Source organism: Cheilinus undulatus, linkage group 23 (genome assembly GCF_018320785.1).
Source record: "Cheilinus undulatus linkage group 23, ASM1832078v1, whole genome shotgun sequence".
NCBI lineage: Eukaryota > Metazoa > Chordata > Actinopteri > Labriformes > Labridae > Cheilinus > Cheilinus undulatus.
The window spans coordinates 30621267-30637966 of record NC_054887.1 but is presented as its reverse complement, the minus strand read 5'-3'; the positions used below and the strand labels follow the sequence as shown (position 1 = coordinate 30637966).

Genomic DNA, 16700 nt, shown 5'->3' with positions numbered 1-16700 from the left:
TTCTTCCACCGCTATGTTGAGAGAAAGAGCTGTGATTGGCTGTGGGAACTGGGAGACGATAATTGCACACTCACACTTACAACCAATTTAGAGTCACCAATTAACCTAATGAGCATGTCTTTGGTGATGGGAGGAAGCCGGAGAACCCGGAGAGAACCCACGAGAGCACGGGGAGAACATGCAAACTCTGCACAGAAAAGTCCTGACCGGGAAGCGAACCAGGAAGCTTATTGCTGTGAGGCAACAGCACTCCCTGCACTGACGTGCAGCCTGAAATACGACTATACCTATTGGTTAAAAAGGGAATTTGCAACTAAAACAGGCTAAAAGACTGGTACATAACTGTTTGAATCAAGATTTAAAGGTTATTTATCATATGAACCAGTTTAGGTTAGAAGATTGGGAATTATCTTACCTAACTAGTGCAAAATATGTCAGGAAATTGGACTTAAAGACTCGGAAATGATGGATGCAGTATGGTCGAAAAGCTTGGCAAAGGGCTATAAATAGACCAGTGTGAGGGAGGAGTTAATATGACTATAGCATTGGCAAAAAAGAGAGGTATTACTACAGAAAGGCTTAAAGGTGATTAAACTTAGGACCCAACTCAGGTTACAAGATCAGGAAATACTTTACCTATGTAGTGCAAAGAAACATTGTATAATGAGTAAAGTAAGACTAAAATACCATAAAATATTGGGCACAAATCGGCCAATAAAAGCAGTGAATCTAGGACTAAAGCAGTATCTAGGTGTGCAGGTATAAGGGCAAACTAGTGAGAAAGCAGCAGAAACTTTGATGAGATCAAAATAATCTGATAACTGGGGATAATCAGGTAACGTTAATCCTCTGATTTGATGTGTTTACATGCCTTTAACAATCCTTTTTCTGCAGAAACCTTATGTGCTTCTGTGAATGAGCAGATTTCTCTCCATGAGTACATGGCATAAAACACAAACTTCCTGTCTGCTTCAGTACTCTGATGGCTGCGATGCACCATAACATTGTTTACCATAAAACACCAAGGAGCAGGAGATCCTTTTTAGAAGTTTTAAAACTTCCTGTTTTATTTTCTACGTGGCGTAGACGTTGGTCAGGACTGTGCTGTAAGCTGTGGAGTTGTTTCACCTGAAAAACATGCTTGTACTCTCCTCTTCTCTTTGAAAAGAAAACTGAGACAAGCTTTTACTCAGCAAGGATCTGCTTTTGGTCTCAGTTCTGTTCTTCCTAAACATAATTTCTAAAGTATTTTGCTATTATTATATTTCCTCCTATCCAGGAGATGCAGGATCTTCATTTCTCTGAGCATGAAATTCATGTCAGCTTCCCTAAATCAGGGGTTCTCAACGTTGGGCTCGGGACCCTATTGGGGGTCGCGAGACACTGAGAGGGGCTCTCCAGATGCCTTAAAAAAATTTAAGAACATTTTTGACTTACACTGTTGCCACTTTACATCAGTTCTGCCAAATTTTAACCCTTTTTTCATCATTTTTTCCCACCAATTTTTGCAACTTAAAACCCATTTTTCTCAATTTTAAACCCTTTCCACCACTTTTTTCTTCCTGTTCTTGCCACTTCTAAACCAAATCATGCAACTCTCTGCTTGTTGTTTGTTTTGTTGTCATATTATTGCCACATTTGAAGCCACATCTCACAATATGATATGCCAATTTTTGCCAGTTTCTGACTATTTCTGCATCAACTACCCTTTTTTGCCAGTTTATATCATTTTTTATCCCATTTCCCCAAATTTCCACCTTTTTTGCCACTTAAACGTCATTTCAGCCACTCTCAAATCCCCTTTTACCACTTAATAAGCCCATTCTTGTCTTTTGTTTTTTTTTTTTGCCACTTTTATCTAATTTTTGGCATTTCTAACCCATTTCTGCCACTTTTAAAATCTAATTTCACCACATTCTCACCATTTTTTTTGCCATTATGAACCCATTTGGGCTATTTTTCCAACTTTATAAATATATAAATATGATGGTGTGTGTTTGAGATAAGAACAGATTCTGGAGTCGGACGTTTTGTTGTTGAATTTTGTTTATTAATGATTCCATTTTTCGTAAGAACTTGGTACAAAAAAGTGAGACTACTCTTGAATCATTTACCAACTTCCATCGATCCACTTTTAATGCATCATAAAGAAGAAAAAAACTACATTGGCATATTTAAGACAAACACTTTCCTATACACACTATCCACTGGACAGTCCCCTTATTAATGACAAACAAAAAACTTCTACTTCAAACAGACATTTTATTTTCCATCTAAACGTGTCGTCATCGTCGTCTCCTCGTCGCCCCCTCATGGCAAAAATAACACATCGCACGTTGCAAGCTAGAAGTCAGAATGCAGAACTGGCAAACAATAAAAAACCCCAAAAATGTTCTGTTTCTTTTTTTTTGCTCCTTGATAAAAGAATATAAAAATGTTCTAACTTTTTTTCTTCTTTGTTCAAATGTTGTGTCGTGTATTAAAATAGATCTGTTTAAGCACTGCACAGTTTCTCCCGGAGAAGATTTCTAGAAACGGATGAGGAGGTTCAGGTGGAGGGTGTTTTTTTCTTTTTTTTAAATGCAGGAGTATGATGGAGGTTTGAAAGGTGGAGGCGGCATGGAGCGCTGATATGGTTTCATTCTTTAAGGTGAGGACTGGATATGCTTCTCATGGTACATTCTGTAACACTGATCATGATTTTATTCGTTTAAAAGGCATGTTAGGTTCATGTTTCTGCTTGTTTGCTGTTTGTTTGACGGACAGAGCCTGGAGGAGTCAGCTGATCATCTACACTCCTTATAAAGGTCAGTAATGTGCTTGCTTTAATGGTCTTTGTACTGTTAAGAAGATACATGTTGGCTTTAAAGATGCACAGAAGTTTGGGTGCTCTGTAAAGCGGAAAGTGGTATTTGGGCGATCATTTTTTTGACAAGCAGTAAAACGCAAAACACTGACATCTTCAAACATCAAACTAATGAGCTGTTTCATGTGCATAAAGACACTCAATAAAAGCTGCAGGCATGCATCAGATCAAATTTTGCACGGCATCAATCAGTTTTTCTGTAAGGCAGATTTTAAAGAAGGCATCCTGCCTCTTTTAGAACAAGATCTGCAAACATATTCGAAAGAAAAGTCCAACTTTATGATAAAAATGTGATTTATCAAGAGACAAACATTTAAAAAATCAGTGTCAGATTTGTTGTGGCAAATGTTTGAAATGCTGAGCGCTACTAAGTGTTAAATATCCGAGTTTAAGCATTGATTTCAGTGGAGATTTAGTTAACTTTACAACAGTGCATGAGGGCCATCATATCTGAAAATAAAAGGTAAAAAAGAGCCATAAAGTTAAGAAACTCAGAATTCAGAATTTTTCAAATTAAAAGTCCCAAATTTTCCAGGACCAAAACTGAATTTTGAAGCTACCTATCTACATTATCTATGTAGCTAGGTTAACTTAAAGTACATTTGCTAAAGCCCACATTGCTTGAACTAACTTGGCTATAGATGAGCTATGTAGCTATTGTATCCAAAGCTAAGCTCACAAAGAAGTATGTTAGCTTAAGCTAATTTGCTAAATCTCAGATAACAGAGCTACATAGCTATTGTATCTAAAGTTCAGCTCACAAAGCAGTACATTAGCTATGTTAGCGTTAGCTAAGTTTGCTAAAGCTCACCTTGCTGTAGCTAACTTAGCTATAGATAACAGTGATGCATGGCTATTGTATCTAAAGCTAAGCTTACAAAGCAGCTCTGTAAGCTACATAGGTATGTTAACTACGTAATTACATTAGCTGTAGCTATGTTTGCTAAAGCTCTTGTTGCTGAAGCTAACTTGGCTGTAGATAAGAGAGCAACATAGCTACTGCATCTAAGGCTAAGCTCAAAGGCAGCTCTGTGTGCTACGTAGGTATGCTAGCTTTAGTTATGTTTGCTTAAGCTCACGTTGCTAAAGCTAACTTAACTATAGATAACAAAGCTACGTAGCTATTGTTTTGAAAGCTTGGGTCACAAATTAGCTCTAACATATGCAGGAATGTTAGCTACGTTAGCTTTATGTTTGCTAAAGCTCACATTGTTAAAGCTAACTTAGCCACTTAGGCTCATGTAGTAATGTTAATTAAAGCGTAGCTTGTCAGCTAATGAAGGTAAAGGTATCCTCCATTCATGTATACTTCGAAAACAGGTCATGTTTTTTCCCTCTTAGGGTCCAAATGTCAACATTTTACTTCATATAGACTGGAGTGGGTGAACTGTTTTCAAAATCTAGGTCATGATTTCTCATATGAGGGTGAGTCCTGGTGCATGATCAGTTGAGAACCACTGATTTTTACCTTGCATTACACATCTGAATAGAGCTGACCGCACTTAGAGTCCTCTCTGCATTAACAATACCACTGATCACATCATCATAAGCATGCTAATTAGAGCTATTCAGATGGAAATAACAGAGAATTCTGAGTTTTTTCTCACAAATGTATGGCTCATTTTTAAATGACCCTTCTACGCTGTCATGTAATTCTCTCTAAGGAAATTAGTGTTAATTTCAGACAAGGAAGGGAGCTGTAGAGTTTCATGTAATGATAGGAGTAATATGATTAGCAGTTAAAAACCCTCCAGGCTCTGTGTTCTAATAAAGCGCATTATGTATTTTTAATTTCAGATACTGTGTGCATTCGGCTCTAGGTTTATAATGATGGTGGGGGAATGAACTCTGCCTTCATACAGCGAGCAAATCAGGGGTTTGATTCACTTCATTCAGTTTCTTAAAAATCAAACAACAAAATGCAGTTAGCTCTTTTATCAAACAGGAAAACAGCTGATGATTTAGCTTTTCTGCTTGTTGTATGAACTCAGTGTTCATCAGGTCATCTGGACTGTTTGACGATGCGGTCGCACTGAATCCATCCCAACAGCGATCTGACGGAGCGTCATGCTCAGCAGAACTCCGCTTAGTCTTTTCACTAAAACTGAGCAGGATAAGGTGCAGGTACTAAACAGTGAACCAACATTTAAATTTCATGGATGAATTTCACATAGTAAGAGAAAAGCTGCTGCAAAAGTGCCGGCCTGTGCTTCCAGTGGACACAAGCTACACATAAAACATTTCTCTTTTATTATGCAAAATTCATCTATGAAAATGAAGCGTTGGTTTGCTATTAGTAGCTACATCTTACAACTACCTACAGGGGGACACAACGCTCCATCAGCTCGCCAGATAGATTCAGTGGGGCCATACCCTAATAAGTTACTCACTGCTAAGTATTACGGGTCTGTGCACCTTTGCATTCAAAGCTGCAATATTTTGACACACTAAAGGTCAAACTTAGCCAAACTCTGATCCAAATCTGGAGTTTTTACAGCTGGTAAGTGGACAAAAGTCTGAGTTTAAAAAGAAAATATCTCAGGTTGCAATCAGTAAATACTTTATGAATTATTTTGTGTTTCACTCTTTTTTTGACCAGTAAATAAAAAAAGTCTTTTCATTTAAACCCATATTTGTTTGCAGATTACACATTAAAATGTTTTTCTGGGATGCAAAGGTTCACAGACTGTCCTGTGGTTTCCTCATGGTCTGTCTGCTGCGTTTCGCTTGCACCATGCATGCACTCTAGAGCAAAACATGGCTTTTCTACAGAGTCTGGAATTCTCAATGCAGCTGCCAGCGTGCATCAAGTTGAAGAGAGCTGATCTGCTGCATAATTAATGCAATTGCAATCATGATGTCAGGCTGTGCAATTACATACTAGCATAAAAGGAGGCAATTATTTCTATAGTACTCTAAAAAGTTATAAAAATGCCTGCAGAAAGGCCTTTCAGTTTACAATAGTGCCGCTATTGCACTATGCATAAGTAGCTTTATTTTCAATTTATTAAAATGTACTTAATTATTTTTAAAGAAGTCCTGTAAAAGGTTTTATCTGTATGTTAGTCTACTGAGCAAGTAGACCTGTGATACCATTGATGTTTTATATCATAACTGCAATTGCACTTTGCCAAATCTTGCAGCATCAACTGCAATACAAACGTTTTGCAGTGAAAATATGAAGACATGATTCTTGACTGAATACTAAAGGTCTATGCACACTTTTTACACCTTTGTTTCATCTGAAATTGCTAGACTTTTAAAAAGAAATGCAATTTCATGTTCTGTTGGTTGTTCACTTAGATTCCCATCAGCCTTGGTGCACGGCTGCAGCTACTCTGGGGTATCCACCATAAATCTGAGAGATGCAAACAGGAAGTCAAGGATGTGAGAGCACAGAGCATCCTGTCAGTTTCAAAGTAAACTTTATGATCAGATTGCCAATCATTTAACCCTTCATGATAACAACTTTACATTGAGACAGGAAGCTAATTAGGAGCAAATCAGCTGTTCTACACGTTGTTTGTACTTTGTTCTCTTTATTCCAGATTGAACTCGAGCTCTGGGCTGCACCGCTCAATGCTTTACTGCAGACAGACCTTGTGGAAATTGCATGTTTGATTTGTGGCCTCAGTCTGCTTCAAACTAACCGATCGAAGGACATTTTGGTTTCACAGGGTCAAAACTTCCTGATATGTTAGTAAAACTAGTCCGCTTTAGGTTCACAGCAGTGAGATATGGAAAGATGAAATTATTCTAGTGAAGCCTACTGAGGCCTTTCTCAGCATCATTAATTCTTTAGAGAATATTCAGATTATGGATTGTTTAAGTGTGATATTGCTCGTCTTTTTACCTCCTTCCATTCCTTTTCCCTCTTTGTTCTCCGCCCCTGAAACCCAGCTGAACTGATATATTTCTAAAACTTTGTGCCGTACAGATGATGTGAAGAGCTCCTCAGTATCTGTGATACTTCAGAGTCCAAACACAGGTGAGCTGATATGATTGAAAGTAAATAAAACCACCGTTTTCTCATCTAACATCCCTCGTCTTCTTTGATAAAGGCATTTGTCTCTGAATTCTCGAAACCATTTGTTCATGTTTGTGCATTAACAGGCTGCAGAGAGCTGCACCTCGACTGTGTGGTGAGTACAGTTTGATAAAGAATAAATAAAAAATGGACTAAATCTAAGTTTGAACATTTAAACTGAACCTTTCTGGACCAGCAGGAAGACTAGCGAGACGAGCGGAGGGAGCAGGACCAGACGGCGCCCTCCTGGTTCTTTTTTTTTTGTTTCGTTACAACAGAGGACGCCGTCTGTCCTCTCTGGCTCCACCTACAGTCAAAAAGTGTTGTTGCAGTTTGACACATTAGTCCCACTTCTGATTGACTGGTGTGTGTTTTTATAAAATGACGCAACAAAGACAAAAAACCCTGGATTTAAAAAACGATTTTGTACTTGAGGCAGTGTTCATCTGTCAGATTAACAGGCTCGTCACTGTTAAAACGTTCATAAAACACGAAGAGTAAAAAAGCCAAAAATATAAAAGAGGCAGGGAGGAAAGAAAGCACTATAGACATTATTGAGAAATGAGAAAAAGCATCCCAGTACAAAAACAAAGAAACAAGTTTTTGGCATATTTTCTATACTGGTTTAAAGGGGAAAAGGGACTGAATGGATGCATCGCATGTCGACTCAACGCCTCGACGCGTTCGTGTTTGAGTGCAGCGGTGAACAAAAAAACACTTTGGTCCCTTTTTCTGTTGGACTCTTTGTTTTCTGACCTACACGAACAAAAATAGTCTGAATTTTTAAAATTTAAAGTGAAGATGCAAACACAGAAATACTTCCTGATTTTGTTAAAATATGCTGAACTCCAGGGTCCGGTAGTTAGCAGCAGATCAGCTTAATATTTTAAAAAATGGACTAGGTAAAATCTTGAAAATAAGATATGTTAAAGGAGAAAAATAATTATTAAAATGGATCAGATCAGATGATCCAGTGTTTGTTTTAATGTGGCTCAATCCTCAAGTTGCTGTTGATTGTTTTAGGTTTAACTTTGACCTGAAAATCATCAGGATTTTCCTGATAATCCCAATCCAAGTTCTAGTTTAGAGCTCTTATAATTCAGATTTTTTTTGATCTTTAAAACTATTTTTTCTTCAGGTTATTCCAGTATTTCAAGACTTTTAAAAATGGAGATTAAAAGTCCTAAAACCTACAGTTTGTGTTGTTTAATCCAGTGTTTCTCAACAGCTGGGTTTGGACCAAAAAGTGGGTCGCGAAGCAGTTTTCAGCGGGTCGGGGATGTGCATCTAGAAAAAAATGGTAGCAAAAGTCTATGAAGAACATGCAACCATCCCGCTTATTTGTGATAATGGGCAAATTTAAATGTTTTATTGACGTTTCAAAATATTTATCTCCTTTTCTTGTAATAAAAGAGCTGCTTTTACCATGCTAATGAAGTAATTTATTCTGAAGATCAGGGGGAGAGGGGGGGTGTGAAACATCAGTTTTTTCCTGTCTCTTGTTCCTGTTAAAAATTCTGTTCTATCCAAGATCTTCAGTGCAACATTTTTTTTTTTTTTTTTTTTTTTTTTACGTGCATTGTTGAACATTTTTGGAAATTTAGGTTGCAATTTGCCATCAGAGATATTGGTGGGTTCTGAGGCTAGAGCAGTTGAGAACCACTGGTTTAATCTGATGGATAGCACTGGGATAACTGTGATCCAAACTTCCATATTGTCTGAGTCTAGATGTTTATTTAGAGCAGAGCTAATCCTGATTTTCTTGTAGATATCAGAACCTTAAACTTTGGTGACTCTAGTGAAAATCAGTCAGTATTTGCACCTGCTTAAATACCACTATGACAAAAATAGAAGCCCAAATGCCCAATTTTGAGTTATTTCTTGTTTTTAAATCATAAAAATTGCAAAGAAACTCTTGCACAGTTGCACAAATGGTTGCTTACTCTGAACGCATTTTTGCATGTGCAGGAATTTCCGTGCTTTTCAATGGGTTCACCTCTCCTACACCACTGTCTTATGAAATAAATGGAAAGTTCCAGTGCTTTTCAGCACTACTGATCATTAAAAACAAGTGATACATGAAATATTATTGAAGTTTTTACATTTCCGACAACCTTAGACACTTTAAAACTCATATCTGGACTAGGTTTATTTAATCCAGATAAACTTTAAGCTACTGGGACAAAGTAATGAAAGAAAAGAGGAGATTTCCAAGTTTCTAAAATTCAGATTAAAGCTTTTGTACAACCGGGCCCGGGCTTCAAACAAAAGTCCACAGATTAATGCAGCCACAGCTTCCTCTACTTCATTATCAGTAGGCCTTATAGCCATTTATTAAATTAATCTAATGTCAAAGTTAGTTTTCATGTTCTTTAAGTTAAGGAGGTAACAATACCTCAAAATATCATTAATTAGATATAAATATAGGAGATGTAAATCAAACTGACTAAATTAAACTCACCAGAGTGCTTAGCATGGGTTCAAATATTGTTCTGAAATTTCAAAAGAGTCACCACGTCTCAAAATCCAAGTTAAGGAGGACAAAACATTTCACTCGTCAATTTTGGCATTAAAAAAAAAAAAAAAAATGAAAACAAACTGATGAAACGTGTAAGCGTTTGTTTTTGGGATGTGAGCCAAATAAACTGCTGAAATGTTTTCTCCTCCGTAACTCGGATTTTGAGACGTGCTGCCTTTGTTAAAACCTTTTACAAAATTAAACATCAGTGTTTTTATTTTACAGGCCTTTTATGACTCAAACTAAAGTTAAAAAAAGGATTTTGAAAGGAATCTTCAGATTCACTTTTCTGCATTGTTTTATCTGTAACTATACGATCTGAAAATTCAAAAGTATTACTTAAATTTAGAAGGAAAATTAAGGGCATATATATTTACTGTTTTTGATATCATAGAATTGAACCAACATAATTGTGTTTATTTCAGTCTTGTGTCTATAATTTCCTGAATTTACCTGGATGAGCTGCATGTGTGAATGCAGTCAGCTGAGATTTTCACCTAAATGTTACTCTGAAATTTCACACGTGCAGCCCTGATATTTTCAGGAACATTTCTCAGTAAACAATCCTGTAAATTTCTGACTTGTTTAACACTTGGCCCTCACAGAAACAAGTTTTCCTGTTAGGAATTGGAGGCACTAGTATGAAAATTTCAGGGTCAAAACCACCTGCTGTTTGCATTCACACATGCAGCTTACAGAGGAGCTTTTCCAGAGTTTCATCCAAAATTGTTTTGTGCAGGAGTGAATAGGACTCTCCTTTGACTGCAGGAAAACGTTCTGCTGTGAGGGGAAAATGCAGACAAACAAGGTGGGAAATTTTCAGGGTTGCAAGTGTGAGAAAAGGCTGATGAAAATGGGAAAATCATTAACAAGAATTGTGCTAAAATCTATTTTTGAGTCCAGTAATGTGATATGTCTCATAAGCTGAGGGGATTGTTACGTCTCTACCGAACAGTCTTTGAATATTAAAGTTTTCAGTTTAAAGTCTTTTTGTTTTTGCATCTTTTTAAAAACTTACTTCAGCTCTGACTTCGTGTTTGTGTTGCTGTCAGACAGAAAACAAAGAGTTAACCTCTCAGGGACTGGCGTTTGTCTCTGATGTGAGAGTTAAATAAAGTTAAAATAACAGGAAAAAAAACTTGCGATGATGATAATAATAATAATACAACATATGTACAGTGATCCCCTTGAATACTCCAAACTTACATTTATCAACAGGCATCATCAGCATGAAAATACTAAAATCTCCACTAGAAATGCTAATTTCTGTAGTTTAATCTTAAATACTTTTTTCTTTGACTTTAACTCTATTAATACTGAAAAAAAGTTATTCTCTGTTTTTGTTTGAAGGCTCGTATGCGTGTACAAACACCATGAAACATTTTCCTGAATTCTTATGGCAAAAACATTGTTCATAGGAGAATGAGAACAAACATCTACTCAGATATATCAATGTACAGTCCTTTCACTTCCCACAATGCTTTGTTTTCTTCTACTACGACTAACTCTACTGTTCTCTCTCACTATATGCAGAACAATTATTATACCTGTGTTTAAAAAAGGGAAATATCTTTTGGACCGCACTCCCGTGGCGTTCCTGCGGCGGCGCTGTTGTCTAACTTTAGTAATAAATACATTAAGGCCAAGAATAATAAATAGAAAATAACTTAAAAAAAGAAATCTCGTAAGCACTGTAGGTGTTGGGTTTTAAAAAATACTTGAATCGTGGAGGATAGAGGCTCTTCTTTCTCAGTTTTTGTCGCTTTTTTCAGCTTCTCAGAGAAAAAGATGGTTACGATATTATCAGATAAAAAGAAATCAGCACAGCCGAGGGGGCGGGGCTAGTTGTTGGCATCATCCTGGCTGTGGGCGTGGCTCTGATGCAGGGGCGTAGCCGAGGGGCCCGGGATGGCGGCGGCAACGGCGGCGGTAATGCTGGTGGGTTGTTTGATCCAGGACTGGGACAGCAGGGAGGCGGCGATGGTGGCGGTGGTCGTCATGGTGACCTGGATGAGCTGGTCGCGCTGGATCAGGCGGATGAGAGCTTTGAGGCGTTCGAGTGACGCCTGAGTGTCTCTCTGCTGCCCCAACAGTCGCTCCCTCAGGTCCATACATTGCTGCAGACACACAGGAAACACCGGAGTCACGCTTTAGAACAGGACGTGGATATTTAGTAGTAAAGCTGCGGTTAGGCCACGCCCCCATGTACACAAGTCTCTAATCCCTTTTTCTAACTATCCACTGTCCTCTCCAAATAAAGGCATAAAAGCCCCAAAATATATCTTTAAAAAATTAAAACCTAGCTTACAGAGACCAGGAACTTCTTAAAACTATTAACCCTTCCTGTCCCAGACTGATGTTCTTACTTTGAGCGTGTTGTTGAGCTTCTTGTCTTGCTCCTGCAGGTGAGCACACTCGTTCTTAAGCTCATTGTTTCGTCTCAGCAGCCGTCGCTTCTCCTCCTGCCTCACTGCTCACATAAAAAAGCACATAAACAAAAGAAAACGCCGTCAGCGTATGTCTCAACCACACAGTAGACCTGTCTTATTCAGGAGCCTGCTGGTTCTTACCTGTCTTGTGTGTGACATAGGACTGAACAAAGTTATGTGGCCATGACATGTTCTCTTTGTTCAGCACCTGAAAAGCACAGCAGCAGGTTATAGTTGGCTGAGTTGAACAGGAATAAAAAAATTCAAATAGGGATAAACTTTTTGCATCATTTTGGTGAGAAGCTAGCTCCTCCTAGATTTACAAGATATTTAAAACCTGGCGGAGCAGGCATAAATATGTAACAGCCATATTTAACTCCACAGTCTGACTTTAAACCAGGCAGTTCTGCAGCTCGTACCTTTTTCTGACACTTGGGGCAGTACCACGGTCCTCTGGGTGGGGTTTTAAGCGGCGGGTGGAGGCAGTTTGGGTGGAAGGCTCTGGGGCAGTTGTGGCAGGGCTGCAGCTCTCCGTCCTCCTTACAGACGGCACAGTGCTTGTCATGCTCCAAGTCCTCCTGTCACACAAAACAAACACAACAACCGTTAAATACGCTCCACAAAGAACTCGTTTTAAAACAGGAACTAATCTCCTTTTTTGTCACTGTGATGACAGATCGTTTTTGGTCTATAAAAACACAAATTACTTCATGACAGGAATGTAAAAGAGAATTCAAACAGCAATGGAGATAAACACCATTTTTTAAACAAGTTTTGGGAAATTCCTGCAAAATGTGGGCTACGTTTGGATAAAAAGGGACCTTCAGTTGCACAAGAAAATCTAAATTAGACACATTAGGACTAAAGCAGATTTAGGACATTTTCCCACTAGGCACGGTTGTTTTGTGCCGTGCTTAAATGATTACTCAGGCATGTACGTCAGTGCAGTCTGCTTCTGAAACCAGACTTTAGGGTCAGGGATATTCAGATCTGAGCCCGGGTGTCTAGTGTACTTTTTAAGAGTGTCAAATCTGATTATGATGTCCAGAGACTTTGCAGGAATCTCCAGTTTTTGTGAAAATAAAGTCTATTTATTTATCTTAAATGCCTCTGTGATCTCTTTAGGTAGCTGTCATGGTGTTGCGGTCTACATATAAAACACAAAGCGTGCCATGATGAGTGGAGGTACCCACCTTCCAGCAGAAATCCTCAGAGTCTGAGCGTGTGAACGAAGCAGAGCAGAGGTTAGTGGCAGCAAACACAAAGACACAGGGGAGAGGTTAAGACACTTTACATCACTTAAAGGAATAGTTCAACATTTCAGGGAGTGCTTTTTGGATCTGCAGCTTTCATTTAACTATAAAAAATGATAATACTTTGTTAAATGCTGAAATATTCCTTTAGTGATGTTCCCTGTTAATTTTAGAGCACACAGAGCAGATTACTGAGGCTTAAGACAAAATCATAACATTTATAAACATTTTACTCAATAGTTAAAATGTGTCTAAAATTTGACCAAAACTTGAGTTTTCAGACTTAAAAAGCTCCCAGCAAATGTATGAATATATCTTCAGAGTTTTATGGGTGCAGGTTTGTGTTAGTGTGATCATGCATTGTGCAAGTTTAAGGCTGCTAAATGAACATTTAACCCTTAAGAGTTCCTGTAATATCCTCATGCATTTGTCCCTAAGGACCAAAAATGTCCACTTCACAAGAACTGCAAAAAAAAAAAAAAAAATCTATGATTTTTTTTTTTCCACTTTAAATGAGTCAGTGTTTTAAAACAACTTCAGCCTGAAATGTACATATCAAATCTAAATTATATTTTTGGGATTTTAACCCTTTAAAGGCCAGTATGTTTACATTACTCTGAGAAAAAAAACCTCACGATTGAAGTCCGAATGACAAAAAGTGCCTGCTTCCTATATCAGCTGTAAAATAATATATATTAATATTTTCCACTTTAAACAAGTCAATCTGTTAAAACTACTTCAGCCTAAAATATACATATCCAATATTAATTCTGTATTTGGTATTTACTCCCTTTACAGGCCAGTATGTTTACACAACTCCACTGTTTTTTTATAGAAAAAAAATCATAAAAACAAACACTATCATCCAACCTAATTAGTGACACATTTATCATTTCAGTAGCAGGGCATCCTTGCAGAAAACAGTAAAATGTGAAACCTTGTGGCATGCTTAGAATGGGAAAAGTGCCATCTGGTGGACAGTTATAAAAAAATAAAAACTGAAAGCTAGTAGTCTAAAATAAAATCCTAATATAAATGAATGCATTAGTTTATGTTGAGATAAATGTGGGATCAAAAATGTCCTTTTTAATGGTTTTCAATGGGACATTTTTGGTCCTTAGGAACAAATGTGTCAGTTTTTGTGTAGCTTGCATAGCCATTTCAGGCTAATTCAAGGCACTGAGACAACAATTCTGAATATCCTCTGGTAAATCTGAGCTATATTCATTCAACACAGCCAAAATGGCTTAAAATAAAAAATAAATAAATAAATAAATAAATAAATAAATAAAAATAAATATAAAAATATTAAAAAAAATATAAAATATAAAAATAAAAAATAAAAAACTGAATGGCATAAAATGTCCCTTGGATCTCTTAAAGGTTAAAAAAAATTGTGTTTAATTGTTTTGATTATGCTGATGTGGAGCTAGCGTCTTTTTACCTCGTGCTGACAGGAAGAGCGAGCTGTTCAGGTAATGTGACGCCAGACGTTTACGCTGCAGAGACACGAGAAAAGGAAAAATAAGACACAAGGAGAGAAAGGCTGCATTTAGAAACATTTAAATCCCACGATATGATGAAATCTCTGATCTATCAGTGATCACTTTATCACAAAGTGCTGCATGTATTTGATCAGACAGGAGCTTTGGAGAGGAATAAAACTCTCAGAAATGGCAGGCAGGGGGTCGGTTTAGCTCCGTGGGTAGAGCAGAAGCTCGTTCCCGGTCTCTGCCCTGTTTGGTGCACGTTTTCCCCCATTCTCTCGCCCGTATTTCCTTCAGCTGTCCTATCTGACTAAAGGCAAGAGGCCTCCAATAAATAACCTTTTAAAAATGGCAGCTGAACCCCTGCACACTGTCAAACTTGCAAAAAGCACTGGCAACAATGAAATGTTCCCAAAGTTTTTATGCTATTTTGACAGTTTGCAGGGATTGCATGTAAATTACAGAGTGCTGAATCTATGGCTTTTATTTTTGTTGTCAGACATCAGTGTTGCTTGTACAGTAAATTCAAAACTCTGGTAGCCTTTATAGACTGCCATAAACATCTAGACAACATGATTTTAGTATAAAAACACCAGTTTAAATACATATTTTACTGCTGATTCATGTTGATTAGCTGACTTTGATTTAACACTTAAACTGATCAGTGATGAGGATGTACCTCTGGTTCGAAGAGGCCGCTGTAGGCTGGGTTGGCTGTGCTTCGTCTTTTCCTCTCCTGTCGCTTCGTCTGGATTTCTGCTCAAAGAAAAACATCTATTAAATCTCCTCTGATGAAGAAAAGCTCCTCTTAGGGGTCTGAATGTGACAAAGGTCTCATCTTTTTATGTTAAATTGGTGAAGTGGCCCTTTGAGAACAAGCCTCAATTGAACCAGGAAGTTGCTTTAATCAAATTTGAAAACTTCAACTCTGAACTACTTGAAACACATTCAGCAGCTTGATTTTTTATGGTGACGCTTGAAGATAAATGTGGTTTTACCTTCCAGGTGCTCTGTGGTGACGAGGCCGAGGGCGACCATGAAGGCGATTTTCTACAAGAGAAGTAGAAGATGTAAGTAACGAGGAGGAGGAGGTGAAGTGTCTGATTCAAGGACTCTCACTGAAGAGAAGATCTGCAGTCTCTTCTCGGGTTCTGTATCACGGTGACTAAAGAGCTGCTGCTTTAAATGCACTGTATGTAAATGCCACCACCATGGAGGATGATGATGATGGAGTTAAAAAAGCACTTTTACCAGTTAACAACAATTTCTCTGTCAGGCATGAGAGCATGATCAGATTTAGATGGATGAAATCTTTGATTGGCTGTCGCCTCACCTCGGGGTCTTCGTCTTTTTTCGGGGACTTCGGGGATTTTGGGGTGGACGGAGCTTCCTGTGAGGGGAGGTCAGCCTGACCCCCCGGAGACCCCTCAGTGCTGCTGGGGGCCTGTGGCTGGATTATTATCACCTGAGGGCGCACAAATATGTCAGGATTAGACAAGAAAAGGAGCAGTTTCACGTTTTTTTTTTTTTAAGATTTTATAATGACACTTTTAACCACCTTTTTAAGCTTAAACCTTTAAATTTAAAATTTATCTGGGTGTTTTTTCCAAATTAAACAAGCTCTATTTAAATGTTTTTGATAAGTTAAATAATAGAAATAAAAACATGTATTTAAATGTGATCTGAGGTAGTTGGTGCCATTGTCAGAGTTTTAGAGACACCAGCCTTGTTGTCAGCGCTGAACAGCAGGTGCTGCACCTTGACGGCCTCGCTCACAGCAGACACCCCGTTTCCAGTGGCGGGGGAGGCGGCGATGATGGCGTACGCCACGCCAGGCCCTGCGGTAGCATGCTGGGCGGGACCCGCCGAGTCTGTGCCCCCTGGTGGGCCGTGTAGAGGGGCAGAGGGCGGCGAGATGTCGCTCTGTCCGTTGGGCTGGTGGTCGGGGCTGAAGGTGCTGTTGGCGGTGGGCAGGGTGGGGGCCCCGCTCTTGGGACTGACCACGGCTGTGGCTCTCTGCAGACTGAGCGGCTGAAGCTCCTGACAGGGACTGTGGGGGAGGCTGTCGGGGATCTGGGTCTTTGGCCTGACCTGAAGGACAAACAGGAAGATGTAAACTC

General features: G+C 38.5%; 1 protein-coding gene across 1 annotated transcript in view; it reads right to left on the bottom strand.

Annotated features, from left to right (window-relative positions):
• Nucleotides 1-11194: 11194 nt before the first annotated feature.
• Nucleotides 11195-16700, bottom strand: part of phf21b (PHD finger protein 21B) — a 157230-nt gene continuing 151724 nt past the window's right edge. Inside the window, exons 9-18 of the mRNA XM_041781051.1 lie at nucleotides 16306-16671; nucleotides 15914-16045; nucleotides 15579-15630; nucleotides 15260-15336; nucleotides 14538-14592; nucleotides 13034-13056; nucleotides 12260-12418; nucleotides 11982-12048; nucleotides 11778-11881; nucleotides 11195-11528 (exon numbers count right to left, since the gene is read on the bottom strand). Of these exons, the coding sequence (XP_041636985.1) occupies nucleotides 11253-11528; nucleotides 11778-11881; nucleotides 11982-12048; nucleotides 12260-12418; nucleotides 13034-13056; nucleotides 14538-14592; nucleotides 15260-15336; nucleotides 15579-15630; nucleotides 15914-16045; nucleotides 16306-16671 (1311 nt within the window). The 3' untranslated portion in view covers nucleotides 11195-11252. The remainder of the gene's footprint in view (nucleotides 11529-11777; nucleotides 11882-11981; nucleotides 12049-12259; nucleotides 12419-13033; nucleotides 13057-14537; nucleotides 14593-15259; nucleotides 15337-15578; nucleotides 15631-15913; nucleotides 16046-16305; nucleotides 16672-16700) is intronic.